This window comes from Ostrea edulis, chromosome 6 (genome assembly GCF_947568905.1).
Source record: "Ostrea edulis chromosome 6, xbOstEdul1.1, whole genome shotgun sequence".
NCBI classification, from domain to species: Eukaryota; Metazoa; Mollusca; class Bivalvia; order Ostreida; family Ostreidae; genus Ostrea; species Ostrea edulis.
In genome coordinates this window covers 32049016-32066911 of record NC_079169.1, presented here as the reverse complement: position 1 = coordinate 32066911, position 17896 = coordinate 32049016, and the positions used below count along the sequence as shown (strand labels likewise).

At 34.0% G+C, this 17896-nt stretch overlaps 1 protein-coding gene and 1 long non-coding RNA gene across 2 annotated transcripts in view; one reads left to right on the top strand and one right to left on the bottom strand.

Annotated features, from left to right (window-relative positions):
* Positions 1 to 15134, bottom strand: part of LOC125647172 (uncharacterized) — a 29964-nt gene extending 14830 nt beyond the window's left edge. Inside the window, exons 1-2 of the mRNA XM_048873858.2 lie at positions 14864 to 15134; positions 5202 to 5532 (exon numbers count right to left, since the gene is read on the bottom strand). Coding sequence (XP_048729815.2) covers positions 5202 to 5532; positions 14864 to 15082 — 550 coding nt within the window. The 5' untranslated portion in view covers positions 15083 to 15134. The remainder of the gene's footprint in view (positions 1 to 5201; positions 5533 to 14863) is intronic.
* Positions 5330 to 8091, top strand: LOC130047010 (uncharacterized). The gene is made up of 2 exons (XR_008796102.1): positions 5330 to 6360; positions 7538 to 8091. It is a non-coding gene; the product is annotated as an uncharacterized LOC130047010 (long non-coding RNA).
* Positions 15135 to 17896: the final 2762 nt, after the last annotated feature.

The window sequence follows — 17896 nt, the reverse complement described above, 5'->3', positions numbered from 1 at the left end:
ATTTCATCTGCCTGTCTACTATGACCCTTCTTGCATTCATCGTTACGTTGCCAGATACAAAATGTCCAGTAGGAAATATGTATGACATAATTTACTCGGTAAATAAGTGTTATATTTAGTCCTTTACCAAACATTATTGTTTAGGAGACAGTTATTATTTATGATGTTTATTCAAATGAATTGAATTTTGAATTAATTCAGCACGCAAACAATATTTTTGTGAAACGTTAATCACAGTGTGACAGCAATGGTTTCTGACAAGGAGACGCGCTAAGGCCACACTTATCTAGCATTCAAATGCAAGGGTAGATATCGCTGTTAAACGTGGGCTCGTATATCTTATAATATTGTATAGCAATTTCTTAGTTTTTTTTGTAGAGAATGTGAAGAAATACATATAGCAATATGATGTCATCATTTTGTATTTACAGATATCTGCATGTAACAATTTCAATACGACATGGACCTATCATACACCACACGCTTTGTTTACGTGATGTTCGTTCAATAAGCATATACAATCTGTGTATAGCGGGAATATATTTAAAAGGCATTCGATACAATCCATGCCACAGCACAAGAATAAAATGTCACAAAATTATGTTATACGAAAGGAAGTTTGAAAAGTAGGATGTTCATAAATTCGGTTCAGAATTTTAGTCAAGGAAATAATTTATAATGAACTATAAATTTCCATGCACATGGATCTATAAATCTGTGAAACTGTTAAAAAGATCATTTACTAATGTAGAAATGGAGATATTTTAAAATTGCTGGAAATAACGTTGAGTTCCCCGATTCTAAAATTAGTAAACGACTTTAAAGAATCGAATTATTTCAAATGTTCTTTTCAAATGATAGCGAATTGATCTGATACTGAAGAATAGCAGTGAATAAATTTTAAATTGAGTTTTTAATTCATTTGGTATCTTTTTTCACAATACCATGGATTCTGGACAAATACATTTTGTACCACTGTTTGCTTGTTTTGCAGTTTTGAATTGGGCAGTATGTTACTATGAGTTAATTTCAGATATATACGTTAATTTTTTTTTTACTCATTTCCATCCTAAGTGAAAATCTGGATTGGATAGCATTTTACGTGTTTTGTACATCTCTCTATAATATGTAATTATTTTCTACCTTTTTCGAAATGTAGTAAATTCTGGATTGGAAAGTATATATCAGTGAATTTTAAATGCTATGAAGCTGTAGTTCTGTCAACATTCAAAGGGGTGTATATATATATATATATATATATATATATATATATATATATATATATATATATATATTTTACAATGAGTGAAGTTTAGATTTGATTTTGTTGTATTATATTGTATTTCTGTCTGCAATAAGTAAATTATCTGGTATTTAATGTTAACAATAATAATAATTCTGTTAGCTAATTCATATACATATTTAATATTACTTAAAATGTCTAAATCTGCATTACTTGCAACAAAACATAAAATATACAGGCCTACATGTACACGGGAATCAGAACCTGTGTTGTTTCAATGTTCAGTTGTTCCGTACTTGTATGTATAATCAATGTTTTCTTGTTTTAAATACAAAACTCCTGTAATTAAAATTTACAATATTGATTATGTCATATTTTCCTTACACACATATAATGTAATTTTACCTAGTCTGTAGCACGTGAAATAGAATATAGAACTCCGCGTAGTACCCACATGTATATTACAAGGTGGAAAACAGCGCCGATTCGCAGTGCAGTTCTATAGCCATAAAGATATCTGCAACGTGTCTGCTTATTTCAAATTAGATACACTGTAGTTGTATAACTAAACGAAGAAGCTCTTTTATTTTAGAACAAATATTTCCGTCCTTCACCAGCACTGTCAAGACTTGTGGATTTAAAACATAGTAAATACAAAGTAGAACGGAGCCCACAGACCACAAGTATGCTCTGTTATGTAATAGTTAGGACACTATACCGTCCTAAGTACGAGAATTGATTAATCAATATCAGACAGTTTATAGATTTTCTAATAGATTTTATGCAGTATATAGATTTTCTAATAGATTTTATGTAGTATATAGATTTTCTGATAGATTTTATGCAGTATATGGATTTTCTAATAGATTTTATGTAGTATATAGATTTTCCATATATGTGTTACATGTATGCAGTATATAGATTTTCTAATAGATGTTACCAGGGACATATATACATGTAGTATATGTCTCTGATGTTACGCAGTATATAGATTTTCTAATAGATGTTACACAGTTAATATGCAGTTGATATATAAGGTATAATTTATACATGTGTATTTTATAATCAATGGTGTATAGTCTATATAGATTTTTGTCACTGAAGCTCAAATGATATGTTTTAATTTGCTTTGATGTACGTGTACATGTAATATGCATGCCAAAATGTCGAAGGATTTCACGATGACTATAGTTCAGTGTTTTTTCAGAATCCATATAGCGAGGTATTAAATATAAAATGTAAATTCGCTAGGACTGGAGAGATATTTGTTTAATTGCAATAAATTCAAGCTAATCTGGAAATTTGAAATATTGTACACAAAAGCGCTGTCGATCTGGCCGTGTAATAAACCGAGAGTTGCAGAGAAACCGTCACATTAATCTACTAGTAATTAAAAGATCGGAAACAAAGCCACCGAGATGTATTGTGAATTGATATCTATTTTTAAGATAGATTACTAAAATAGTAAAACAAAGTACATGTATATATGTTTAATTTGTTTATTAATCTGGGCAATGAACATGAAGGCATATAATGTAAAAAAAAAAAAGAAAAAAAAAAGAAAAGAATTTTATGTAAAAATGATAATAATAAGTAAATGAATGGCACAGTATGCATCACAGTCTCCGCGTTGTGCTTTAGGTCTGTATGGCGTTGTAAAATATTTAGAATACTATTATATATTTTTATTTCTAGTTCAATGCCTGATACACCAGGAAATAAAGGACGTTGTTATGGGGTGTGAGTTTTTTGGGTTTTTTTTTAAGTTTTCTTGTATGACTGAGAACAACAATCCGATCTGTTTTTATAGTATTGAAAAAAATAACCCAGATAAGATCACCAACTATAAGCCTCTGAGATACGAGGGAAAAAATTCTCACAAAGACTTCAAGCAATATAATTTTTATCATCATTCTGTAGCATTTAGCCGACGAAACGAACGCCCTAGCCTTTCATCGTTTATATCATGTAGAAAAAAAAATCAGAAAAAATTTATTGATTTATAATGATAATTTCTAGATCAGCCCTTTGTCATTTATCAATTCATATCACAAATCGGTCCCATTTTAAACCCATTTTGGGGCGTTCTGTTTTTACAAGTAAAAGTCTATGTATCTACTTTTGTTAAACTGTGAGTTTGATGTATATATAGAATGTATTTCATTTTAATTCTTCCTTTTTAAGTAACCATAACAATCACTCGATGCGGGGAGTCCGTCTCCAGCGAAGCGGGTTATACAATAAAAATTAGGCCCCCTTCTCCGCTTCATAAATGGCTTCTAAATAACGACCACCATAATCTGTTTAGGAAGACACACAACAGGCTATAAATCAACAGGCCCGGGCTTCTTCACATTTTCGTGTTCTAAATGAATTTTTCAAACCTTTGTTTACTATGGAGGAAATGATAATATTTTCTTATGTTTTTGTACGTAACAGCAGATAATGGGGAGGACACAAACTTATGTTTTTGTACGTAACAGCAGATAATGGGGAGGACACAGTATTGTGATTTTTTTATCAAAATTAATTTTGTTATGTTTCACGTATATTTTGTTAAATAATGAGGAAAAGCTATCCCGATTTTAATCTCGTACATGTGTTTTTAAGACTTCGTTTCCAGAAAACTTTCTTTTATTAGCATTGTGACCTAAAAATGATTCCCTCAATAAGCAACACAAACCGCAATGTACATATGAATGCGACTTCCGCGTACATTTCTATTTCCCTTTATTTTCTGTTGATTTTTACATAGAGTGGATGTATTTATTTTATTCAAACTTTGACCGTTAGCAAATTTTGGGGAAATTATGTAAAATTAGACATGTTAGACCGTTTCGTTCGTCATTTAATTTTATCTCAACTCACAAATGTGTGAAAATAATAATAATAATTTGTGAAAAGGTGGCTGAATCAAATTCCTGATGTGAGATTTTAAGATTTTAATTTTCTTCGATTTAAGGGCAATGTAAATGAAATATTCAGGAACTGATCAAGCTTGAATGTGTACGAAGTTTCTGATGAATTCAGTACATTGTAACCATCCTTCAAAATAACGTCAATTATAAAATTTGTAAGAGGGGAAACATCAAGCCTTAATCCATGGTATTGCAGTCCAGACCATAGTTCAGAGCCAGCTTTAAAGAATCCTACGCCCCTCTATTGTTAGGAGAGTTAAGCGTGAAAACTGACATGACCATCTAAACTTTTCAAATCACCGAGGTTTATTTGTTAATATTCTACAAATGGTGCAGAAAATTTGCTGTCCTTTTCCACTGACCCACGAGAAAATTCCACGTTTCCATTTTTTTTTCATTAGAATGTAAAACTTTATTTTTAAAATATCAATAATAACAGAGAAGTATTCAAAATATTACTTAAGAAATTAAATATTTTTAAGTAAAAAAAAAATCTATATAAAGAGAATATCATTTACAAATTGGAATGTTATTTATAATTGTGTAGATCTCTGAACACAACTCATGACTGAGATAAAAAGGAGCAATTTGACAGATTACTAAGTAGTGATCTGAGCATATCTGGGGTTTTTTATGTGCCACAGTCTTCAGAAGGCATCAAAAGTTTAATTTGGTTAAATCAGCCAGACATAAATGCACCTTCTACCCGCGACCCCTCGTATCAAATAGAACCCAGCCATTATTCCGAGTGTAAACTGAGCCGGGTACATTTTGTTTATAGAGGCGACCCCTTCACGGTCACTGCTTCTTAAATTGAATATGGGTCGGGATTCAATATGTACCTATCTGTGTAGTATCGGCAGAAAAAACAGGGCCCGTCTTTCACTAGTAAATCAAGGGTCAGACTCGACACAGATCCTAATGTTTTATGTCTAATCAAATAACCTTCCCTCGTCGGGGATCGTATTTCAAGAGGAATGGCATTGAAAATGCCCGATTCGTTTAAATTTCAGTAAAAAGAGAAGTAACTGAATAATTACCTATATCGGGTCCCGTGGAAACCGGCACCGCTGAATTGGAATTCTTCCTCATGTTCTTCTTTTCTTTCATCCATGCGAATTCCGGATATTTTCCTGCGTTGCTAGAATCCCGGCCCCTGGGGTCACCCATCCCCGACCCCCGGGGGTCAGCATGTTGTGCAAGAGAGGGGTGATTTGGCGTGAACGACTGACAGTATGATCTTGTGGTGCCATCAGAGGTGATTGATGGAGGCTGTAAAGTTTCATTGATAAGCGGGAGCGAAGTCATAAATTCTGCAATGCATGGTTGACTGTTTATAAATCCGCTCTCTCTCGGTTCATCCATGGTCATCTGCAGAACAAATGAAGATGAGAGACAATCAGAGACTCGTTTTACATCCCATGTTATGTATATACTATAATTGTGTCGTATATTCTATTACTCAGGTGACACACAAACTTTGTATAAGTACGATGAACGTCTCTCTTAGAATATTCAAATATCGAGAGGTCATGTGACCCACCTAAGCCAATCAATTTCGCCAGAAGGTAAACTTGACAGCTAACGGTGGGAATATAGAATGCATCAATGAGGTATCTGTAGCAACTTGAAAAAAATGCAAAATTTGCATAAATCCTTTCTCTATCAATAGGTAAATCATTTATTCTAACATACATGGAAGTAATTACAGGGACAATAGATAAATTCTTGAGTGTTTCACGATCCCTATAAGCCAGTTTTTACGAGGTTTGTAGGACGAATTTATGTCGGTAGCAATATTACAATTATTATTTCTGACCTGTCAGAGATCTTTGTGACAAGCCGTAAATCATTTCTTTAGCGAACATGTCAACAATGAAGGAAAATAGTTCAATAACGATCAGGCTCACCGACGCAAACCTGCCTCGCGTGCAGTGGCAAAAAATCAAAACCATTCCAGATTGTGGGATTTTAAAAATTCCTGTTCGTTGTCATTCGACATTTTCAATGTTTTTCTTGCCTTGGCTTCAAACCTATTGGATGCATTACATGTCAAAAGTCCGATGGATACATGTGTTTTATCACGAGCTGTCAAAACCGATATTTGTTTTACACTTGACATTTAGTGAGCGATATGCTTCTTGGTTTATTTCTTGAAACCCAATGTTTTTTCTTGGATCTGTCGCAATGCTAATTTCTGTAAGTATGAATTACAAAATAAAATGCATTGAAATTTATTGATTTATTATGATTTAAAGCGCAGAAAATGTTTTCAGTCCAGGAAATATTACAAAATGTTTACAAAAAATGTATTAATTTGCATGATAGTGAGATATTCCGTCACAAAGTGTTGATGTCAGCCGGACTAGTCGCCGAAAAGTGGTCGCGCTTTCGTGGTAAATGAGGCGTCCAGGTGGCGCCCCGACTCCCGTGGAGCCTCGGACATTGATCTGCCCTTATTGTCCAGCGCGGTGTTAATCAAGTTAACGGGAATCTAGAAACAAGATACAAAACATTCAAATTGGATTACAATGCCTGGTGTGAATTTTTACGGATAATTTCATCCAAGAATGCTCCTTTAGAATAATGAAAAATCGAAGATGACAAACTATGGAAAGAGAATTTTTGAATTCAAAAATACCACACTGAGTTTGTTTTCTAAAACTTTTCGTTAAAAAAATTATGACATTTTAAAAATATTTTATATGCACGTGTTTATGATATAAAAATAATATTCTGCATAAATTTCAAATTTCTAAAAGAAACCGACACATGCGTTATATCTTCTTTCCATTATAATAATTGTGGTTGAATCTTAACATGATTTGTATATGTTTATTTCTTGACAAATTACCTGCATTGCAAACTCCGTATAATAAAACGATTTTTCAAACAGATTCCATAAAAACATCAAGGGTCGCGCTCACATAATAAATGTTTCACAATGATAATTATAATATCTAAATATACAATTTATAGAAATACATTTTTCAATTACATCAGAATTTGAATAAATTTACATAAAATGTAAGCGGCCTACAAATGGCTTTCCTGACGTTTGATTTGAAATTCAAATCGCCGACCGTTACTAGGCATTGTGTCTCGTAAATAAACCTGCTCTGGACACGTGGGAGGAATGTTTCATTAAATTAATCATTTGGCAACCATTTCTCAAACTCTTGTCAACTTCTTTCCCAGTCTCTTGTTGGTTAAAATCGCAATATCCAACTGTAATTAACAGGTGATAATGAAGTTCGTTATCTTAATCCCTAGTTCTAATTACTATAACGTACGTATATATTATATGTCCATGATTATACAGACAAATTATTACAAATGCTTCCTGTCTTTCATAATAATGCATTCTATATTTCAGAAAAATTGCAAGGAAACGTTTGAATTCACTGAGAGGGTCAGCTGGATTGTGGTAATGATTTCGCAATGTTCGAAAAAAAAAAATGTTTGATTTAGATATATTTTATTCTGTATATAACATAACAGAATTAGACAACACACAGAGTCTACCTAAACCTCCTGAGGTACAAGGTCACTACACATACACTTTATAAAAACAATTGTGAAAATATTTGCAATATATGACAACATCTTCCGACAATAAACATAGGTCCATGGAATACTCTCCTATTGCAATTTAATGATGAGATCGGGATGACCATGCTTTATCTGACATACCCAGGGAAAACTCGACGTCAGTCCCTCTCTCCCCCACAGATGAAAATGTCAGACCATAATGAGGAAATGATTGAGTAGAAAATTGGAAGAGTCGTCGGGCTTGTCTCTGTTACTAATACTTATGTAAGAAACAGAAGCAGTGCCAGGAAAACTGTTCCTCCCCAAGTCGCTGTCTCACCATCTGATATTGTTATGTGATATTATAAGATTTAATAAATCAGACGGCTTAAAGAAAAATTCAATCCATTGTTTTACACACATAGTACACAGATATGTATATAAATTAGACGATTCGATTTAAAGAAAAATTCAACAATTCATTGCTTTACACACATAGTACACAGATATATATATATATATATATATATATATATAAATAATTTTGATATTTATAACTCTAATAATCACATGTATCCAAAAGCGCAAATCAATTTAAATTTTGTACATTAATAAAAACAAACCAGGAAGTGTTGTTGATGATTATTATCTAACTGAAGAAAATTATAGGTTTTTACATGCCCTACACAAAATACATGTGTATATAGTCTGTCTGCATACAAAAGTATATAGTCTGTCTGCATACAAAAGAACGATATGTAAACATGTCAGTGATCCTACAAAATATAGAAAATATTAAGAGTCATTTCGCGTGCTACAATTTGACTCGTTTCATTTTCCAAAATTTATTTTATTTTTCCAAAGACTTTTTCTCTGAAGAATTAGGCATGATTTATTGTCAATATTTTCCGAAACAGAGACATACACACAGACCTATACATGTATATAGAAAAATGGTTCGTGTTTGAGAGTGAAATATTGAAAGTACAGGAGATCTAACGCCACTAATTTATACTTAATACAATAATACAGGGAAACTGAAGGAGTGAAGTGATTTATACTGAATACAATAATACAGGGAAACTGAAGGAGTGAAGTGATTTATACTGAATACAATACTGCCAGGAATATGTTTGATAACCCCCAATGTTATATTGCCCTAATATTAATATGATAATAAGAAATTGTTCCTTTCTGTCAATAGTTTATAGACTGAATGAATTAATACTATCAATATCATGTTAGCTTTTAATGTGTGTAGAGCAAATCGATGGAGTATGACAAGAATTTGATAGCGCGACCATTAGTCGTTGATTTACGGCAAAAAAAACACCCATAACATTTTACAAAAAAAATTTGAAAACTTGAGACAGCTTTGCATGTTGTGAGGTCTGCATTTCAGTGAATTAAGATGCTATCTCTCCCAACTTCAGTGGAGTGATTTGCATATCACCCTACCGTGGCGAAATTTGAATCATATATAATCAGTTTTATTGCTACCGTGTGTTTGTAACCTGTGGGAAGGTTTGAGTGTTTGTAAAATTCATAATCGCACGTGATGTATGACCGCCGATCTACAGCAAACAAGGATATATCGGTCATAATTTTACCAAATTTTAGTCATTTTTTAAAAATAGTCCATCTCATTGGGAATTGTCAGTAAACAGATTTCATCTTTAAAATGAAGTCACGTGTTCGTCTATAATATATAGAATAGATGCTGAGATGGTGGGGAGCGAGGGAAATGTCAGACTATGCGATCTAGATGTGTTTGTCAGAGACCTACACATATAAACTGCTTAATTTCAACTTAGCATTGATGCAGAAAACACAGTACAGAAAGCATGAACTGAAACAAAACAGAAACAGTTATTTATGTAATCTTTTGATAAATGGAATAGCATTTAATATAGTTCATTGTGTGTAATATGATGGTATTTAAGCTCGTCATACCCGGGAAAAAAACCGCGGGTCTTTCGGACGAAACCTTACAAACTGTGATCCTGTCCGACGTAGTCCTAGGGGACGAAACTGGTGGTCCTGTCTTATAGTGTCTTAGGGTTACGACAGCGAATCCTCAATGCTAGATCCATGCAAGTCAACATTTGTTGCACTTCACCTAAAGCTGATGACGTATTGATATGAGTGAAAGATATAAACCTCAAAGCAATTCTTCTATGATTTTAGATCTTATAGTAATCAGATTAATATGAGATTAGTTCATTGGTTCCACGTCAAAAATGCATTTGTGTGTTTGCATCTACATGACGGGCAGACACACACACACACACACAAACCAACCTGTAATCACATTTAATAACAAAATCCAACGAACAAGACTTTCTTATGTAATATAAACGAGTACTAGTAATTTATTATTTCAAAGTATCTATATAATTACATTACTGACTTTTGAAATATAAGTGTTTGAAAAAGGAGTTCTCAATTTGACCATAATTATCAATAGTGCACTTGTATGATTTTTCACGAATTGGGAATTAAAAAGAATTAGTCTTGATACTGACAAGCTCTTAACATGTACCCGTTCAGACTAAAAACGTCTGCAGTCTCCAAAATCTTCATCAGGCTCACGACCTCGTGCAAATGTGAAAGTGTTTCCGACTTTTGTTTCTATAATAAGGGAGCGTGTCAACAGTGGCTGCTTCTGTCATAAATCTGGGACTGATTATCATTCCAGCCAGTTTATTTAAATATTAACTCTGTCAAAAATTATGACAAAGTAATCTATGTTTTTTCCTAACAGTAATTAATTCCGGCATATCAATTTCTGAAACCTTGAATGGTTTTCTAGATTCTAATATATATATTCAGTGACAATGTTTGAATTTTCACCCAATTCTTAGACATACTTTGCAAGCTTTTATAATCGTGTACAGTGTAGATATTTCAAAATGAAACTAAACCCTGGGCAGTCTCTTCCCTTCAAATATCCAAGGATAATCTGATATTTTTCACCTCACGATTTTCGTTCAAAAATTCTATAGAAACCGTACAGATAATCTAACACACCTTCATGCTTTGCTTGTGCTTGGATTCTCTGAATTTAATTTCCATTGCTCTTTTACTTTAAAGATTGGCTGATACCCTGATAGATAAATTCTTATTGTGTGTCAAAGTTTTCAAATATATGTATGGTCGATATCTAGAACGGCCCTTATTACACGTGTGTTAGATTTTTTTCAATTCTCAATTCCAGCTTTTCTTTCTTTCTTTATTATTATTATTGGTATATGACTTATTAATACATACTTAAAATTTTCATTGACCTCTCACCTGTAACGTGATGAGAGCAAGATTAATATAAGCCTTTTGGCTTGTTTCTCAATCCTTTATAATGCATAGTTTGTAAACATGAATATCAACTTAGTATTGTTTAACTCATAACGTGTATATCACAATGACACGTTTGATAATGATTATAAAATTGTACAAAAAAGTTATAAATTGAGTATTTCTTCTACAGAATTGTTTTTTAACAAACACGCGTGGAATATATGTATTTCAAAACTTTTGAAAAGAACACTTTAATTCAAATTAAACGCATTTACTACACGTCAACATTGCTAGACACTCAACAGAGGGAACACAAACCACCGAAATGTAGATTGGTCGGTCTCCCGACTTACTACACCACATCGAAATTTTATTCTAATTAATTAGTATGAGGATAGGAATAAAGATAATAAATTTTGTGATTGTGTTTACAGGTAGAAGAAATAAACAAATAATATGCTATTACTGGCTACAAATTCCGAGAATCTTTGGACGAATGGGGCTTCCAAATTTATAAAACCGCATTAATAAACTTTGGGCAAAATTGTCAACATAAATATAATTATGACATTTAATATACCGACCGACCCAAACTGAAAAAGGGACCCCGGAACACTCGTTAAGGAGAACGGCATAAGCTGGGAGAGGGACCTCCATATCGTTGTAGAAAGTTAAATAGTTTTTAATTACTGCTAAATTTCCCCATGCATACACATGTACATATACTTCTTGTGTTCTTACCCAAACCTGGGTCTTTACTTTCATATCAAAATTCAACAAAATAAAATGACCCCACCCCACCCCCCAAAAAGAAACTATAAATTGTAATGAAATTGATCTACAACATGTACATGTATTTTGTGTATGTATATTTGATTTATACCGTAGAAAAAGCCTCATGATATAGATTTATTTTTTACGTATATTAACTTAGATCGTCAGAATCCACTTCGTGGGAAAAATATGCACTTGAAAAAAAAAATTCTGAGCGCTTTAAAATTTTGGAGTAACTCAACTCGTTAATTTTTTCAGAGTGCGTTAATGAGATATATTCAAAACTTATTTCATTTTGCATTTGAAAAGTTCAGTCTGTTTATAAATATACAATTTACATCTGAAGTAATCATTCTGCTGTCAACCTTCCATATGGGAACACCCGTATGCTCTGTATCGTGTCAATACTGTATTGTTGACCAATATTGAACTTTTATACGCCGAACTAATAAAGCAAGACACACAGGCACTAAAGTAGTAGCCACCCCCTCCCATGTATATTTAGATGGGGGAGGAAGTCTACGGGTCTAATGCCTGTGACAGTTGAGAACATTTCCCCGGAAAGAAAATTGATTTTAAACCACAGTGACAAGGACCGCAAAACCAAGCTCTTCATCTCAACATAACAGTACAACTGCTCACTATGTCCAATTTATGAACAGTTTAAAGTTTTCATGGGTTATTTTTTTAACAAAAACGATCACACAGTTAGCTTTTGTATCATGGGGCTGAAATTGAAAACTAAATGCACGATATAGTAATTGAATATCTAAGAATGAACAGACTGTTTATCAAAAGAACTCATATCATAAAATTATTCAATTGCGCCAGCATCACAAAAATTTACACGAGCTTTCAGTGTGCGATAGTTCTTTAGACAAATTATTGATTCGTAAATCAAATGGACAAAGTGACTTAAAAAACAGTATTAATAATTGGAAGAATTTTACATCTTTCTTAAATGTGATGGACACATAGCAGAAAATGATTAAAATGCACTCGGTATTTAGTAATGGTCAATAAATACATGCATTAATGTATAACCTTTCTCTTCGCACATGGCCATACATGTATCAACTCATGTATCCGATATCAGACCGAGCGCTCAGAACGAGGGATGTAATAAAAAAAAACATGCACCCGATATCAGATCGAGCACTCGGGACGAGAGCTATGTACATGTTTTAAAAACTCATGCACCCAATATCAGACCGAGCGCTCTGGACGCGAGATGTAAACCAATCCAAACCACCATCATCCACATTTAGTCAGACGTTGTCAGCAGATGTTGAAAAAAAAACAACAACTTATGCGCCCGATATCAGACGGAGCGCTTTGGACGAGGGATGTAATAAAAACTCGTGCACCCAATATTAGGCCGACAGTCCGGGACGAGGAAAGTAATAAAACTCGTGCACCAGATACAACAGCGTTAATACTTTATATATTGAAGATATACTGGTTAGTACAAACACTATTCTTCCCCCTGGGACCTCTTAAAACACAACATATCAGACCAGGCGTTCGGGGCGAGGAATGTAATAATTTGGGATGTAATATGAGATACGGTATGTATTTCATGATGGATATCAAATGGAAGTGGAAGAAAAAAGAAGGGGGGGGGGGTCTGCGAGGACCTGATATGAACATCATGTTTCCACATACATATATAACGGATTCATAACTAAGGCACAATAATCCAAAGTCATGTCATTAATACCAAAAATAACAAAAGCGTCTACAGATCACAAACATCCGCGAAGGATTCACAAAAAATTCTGCAATACCTAAAATCGTAATGAACATTTCAAAACATTGCTTCATTATTACTGCTCTAGAAAATACAACCCCTCCCAAATAAATTGAAATGCACGTAGATCCACAAACACATTTAGCTATAGTGAATACGGTATTTACATTATGTCTTACTCGCCAGTTTAAGATGATCGTATTTTTTGTCAAGATATTTCCCAGCCTTTGCCCAGCTACATGTGTACAATTATAAAATTGGTATTCAACTTTATTTATAAATTAAAAAAAAAAAAACTGCATTTGTTTTCTTCGTTGTATTGTTTTCCGTGTACTTTCTCTTATAGATTGAGACAACACTCAGCAAATCTGGGTATTTGTTTTCTACATGTCGCTATTATGATCTAGTTTGCCAATACAACCTAGCATTGGGTTAAATGCTGTCTGACGTGCTTTATACCGATTGTTAGACCGTTCGTGGCACACTGATTTTAACTATGGATATACTTTGTTTACCTGATCAAGATATAGGGCTCACGGCGGGTGTGACCGGTCGACAGGGGATGCTTACTCCTCCTAGGCACCTGATCCCACTTCTGATATATTCAGGAGTCCGTGTTTGCCCAACGCTCTATTCTGTATTGCTTATAGGAGTTATGATTGATCAATGTTTGCTATCTTCACCTTTCATATATATATTACAGAATTATATAGTATGGCGATCACAAACACATGGTAAATAGTTAGATAGATAAACTATCATTATACATCATTTTGGATCCTAGTTAAGTGTAATGAAAATTGCTAAAATTTCAACCCTGAATATTCATTTGTTAAAATAGGTTAGAATATTGTACCTTATCCAACATAAATTGCCTCAAGTCTCGATTTAGAAGAAAATATCAAAAGAATTTAGATACCAATACCATGATGATGAATAGACTGATGAGTATGATCGAAAATTCAAAATTATTGAAAGGAATACTTTATAAAAACCAAGCTCCATTACCATAAACTGAGAATACACTTACATGTACAAGTTGTACGTCAATCAGATAACCATGCATGTTGTGATGTAATAAAGAAAAAGGTAGCCACATAGTGTTGACTAATGTAAGATGTAGATAACGAACAGTGCTCATAGCTAATAGCTCCTATAAGCAATACACAGTTGGGCAAACACGGATCCTTGCATATACCATAGTCGTAAAAGTTGCTAATTGTTGTAACTTAAAATCAAATGTATAAGGTAACAATTGTTGGCGTAAATGTTGATTTGTTGTCAGTCTACTTCGCTATAACCAACTGTTCACGATAACAGTCGTTCGTTTAAAAGCGTGTTACTGAAACTTACCAACCAGTCCCAGTCATCTTTATCGACATATTCAGCATCTTCAGCAAGGTCTGCATCGCTCACATGATCACCAGAAAGTCTGTTAGTATAGTGTTCCACAATATCATGCTCTTCTTCATCACCATTACACATTTCACTTTCTTTTTCACTCAAGTTATCGTTTTGATCGTCAGGCAATCTGTCTTCTTCCTCATCGAGACTTCCGTCTATTGCGTTCATTATCAGATTATCACCACTGACTTCATCTTCCTCAGGATCGCAAAGCCATTCCCACTCTTCCCAATCCCCAATATCTGAGACACGTGTATCCTTATCATATATACTATTTGTACTGGTACTTGGGTTTCTCTTTGGGATGTTTTCATTGAAAGTACACTGTTTATCCAGAAGGTAATTTCTTTCAGATGGATCATCACTTTGTGGAGTGTCAAATAGAATATCACTGTGGTCCCATTGCGTTGACATATAGGTATCTCTTGTTTCCTGAAATTGACTGGTGTAGTAGTAGTCATCGGTGATTGACTGCGGTCTGTGGTGCAGATGGCGATTGTTTGGAAGAAATTCTTGTTCCGCTTGATGAGGTCTTGGTGGTCTCCTAGTCCTATCATAGAAATGAGGACGATCCAATCTTTTCCCGAAATCAGGATACCTTTCCAAGCATCCATCTTCAATGGGATGTCTTCTATTAGTGTAATATGGCTCATATTTCTTGTAAGCAGGACCTGGCTTAATACGATACCGTATATTTGAATCAGGTCCATTCCCGTTTAGTGGCCTGTCATTCAATTTACTCGATATTTTCACTAAAACTCCATTGCGAAATTCAACTTTGTCCCCAGGCTTAATGGGAGATTTTAAAGCATCAAAATCACTTACATTTGAAGAACTTGTGTTTGAAACGTTATATGCCAGTCTCGCATGGTAGTCGCCTTTGGATATCTTCAATAGATATTCATAATTCTGTGGTATTGTGGATTCGTCTGCTTCATAGGGGATATACGATGTTTCGTCCTCTGGAATGGTAATATGCAGTTCAGAGAAACAATGCTGTCTAACCCCACTAGTTTTATCACACACCTTTGAATACTTTGGTGAACTATGTATGATGTTTTCATCATGTACGATGCTGCATTGTGTAAATGAACAGCCCCTAGGGCTCTCCATCTCCTTATTTGGTACCTCCAGACGATATTCATCCAAGGCGGCTGGCAAAGGTGAAGACTTTGATTTGACATTTTGCTGGATATCCCCTCCCATGGAAACAACATTGCTTGGACTGTGGACTGTGTTTAAATCACTGTTACTACATTTCCAAGCATGGTTTTCAGCTACGTCATCAATGATCCTAAACAAATCTCCGATGCGTTTTCTTTGGTGTTCAAACCGTGGCGACCACTGACTGATGCGTTCGTTGTTCGAATAAGAAGAATTATTTGTGTTTGCTATAAATGATGATGCATCATCAAATTCAAATGAATCAGACAGAATGCTTGTCGTGATGAAGTTGTTCTCCTTTGTCTTTTCATTGGAAAGCGTCTCTAGTGAAGAAATATCTTTGTCATACTGTGTCACAGATATCATATCGAAGACAAGCAAACCAGTCAATATATACCTAAGCAGGCAATGGCTGAATAAAGACCCGTTAAAGACAACGCATCATTTTGCAATAGCAATAATGAAATAAGTACAGCTATGATCAATTTCATAGCAAACTGGGGGGGAAGTCAAACCGTGTCGACTTTTCAGATAAGCTACAGGACAAATGGACAGTTGGAGTCCTAGGGTTTCAGGAATATACCGTACCCTCACGGTCACAATGATACCACGGATGTTGTCAAATCACGCATGAACGTGCGGTAAATAGTACTTGGGTTACTTGTATTGCGTGAACCAAGTGGAGATCGTAAGCTGAAAGGCGTATGTATTACATGTTTGCAATGCACTTACTCCTCACTGCATTTCCGTATTCATAAGACAATTGTATTGTGTGTTTGGTTTTAGAATTACAGACGGAGTGCATTTAAGTGTATTCATTTATTAAAGTGCAGGACTAAAAGCTAACTTGACAGAAATCAACTAGCAAGGAGACGTAAGGTTGATATCGCGCGTGACGAACAGTGGCCCTCAAATGTCCATCGGTTGCGAAATATCTGGCAACAGATGATAGAAATGATCAGGCCTGTCGTTGTAAGTGAAGTTTGATATCGTCTCTGTAACAGGTTTTTGAATTCAAAATATCGTGTCCAGAAAAGACTATATTGAACTTTTCGTCTAATACTGCCACCATGATGTGATCTTAATGATTGGATCATCATATCTAATGCGATTAACTTTTTCCAAGCCGATACGTTGTATGATATTAAAGCAAAATCATCAAAAAGATAGATTCAAGTATCTGATTTAAATAAACATTTCATTTCAGTGATTTATGGCTATTGTAAATTTTTGTCGAAATTGAAATTGTTATGTGTGGTTTCCACTCTCTCCAACCATGCTTAGTAGTACAATCACGCAAACATTTTATAACGTCCGTGGTTTTCTTAAGAATATACAGATGTAAAAGGTCACAATAAAGACACACGTACAGGACGTGTATTGTTTGTTGTTGAATTGTTGTTCATTAAGATTGATAGCAATTATTATTAGGTTTATTTATTTCATTTTTATTTATTTATTTATTTGATATTTGACATGTTTTTGAAGGATTTGTCAAATGGTTTTTAACAAAAGGTAGCTGTAAAAATATATATTGTTTCTTTTTTTTTTTTTTAAAAAGGAAATAATCTTTCTTGAATGTATTCCGGAAAACCAAAGATCCAAGAACATGTACCTGTATTTTGATATAGGTTTTCTTTTCATCTCTATTCATACTACAGGTAAACCCGACACTCCCTTCTCCCCCAGATTGGCCAAATTACAATTTTTGTCTATTTCTATATTCAGTTGGAATGGTTAAATTAAGACTACTACCAGTAAGAAAAACAGCTGCCATTTAAATATTTCCTGATCTGCAGATGAATAAACCCTAGAGAG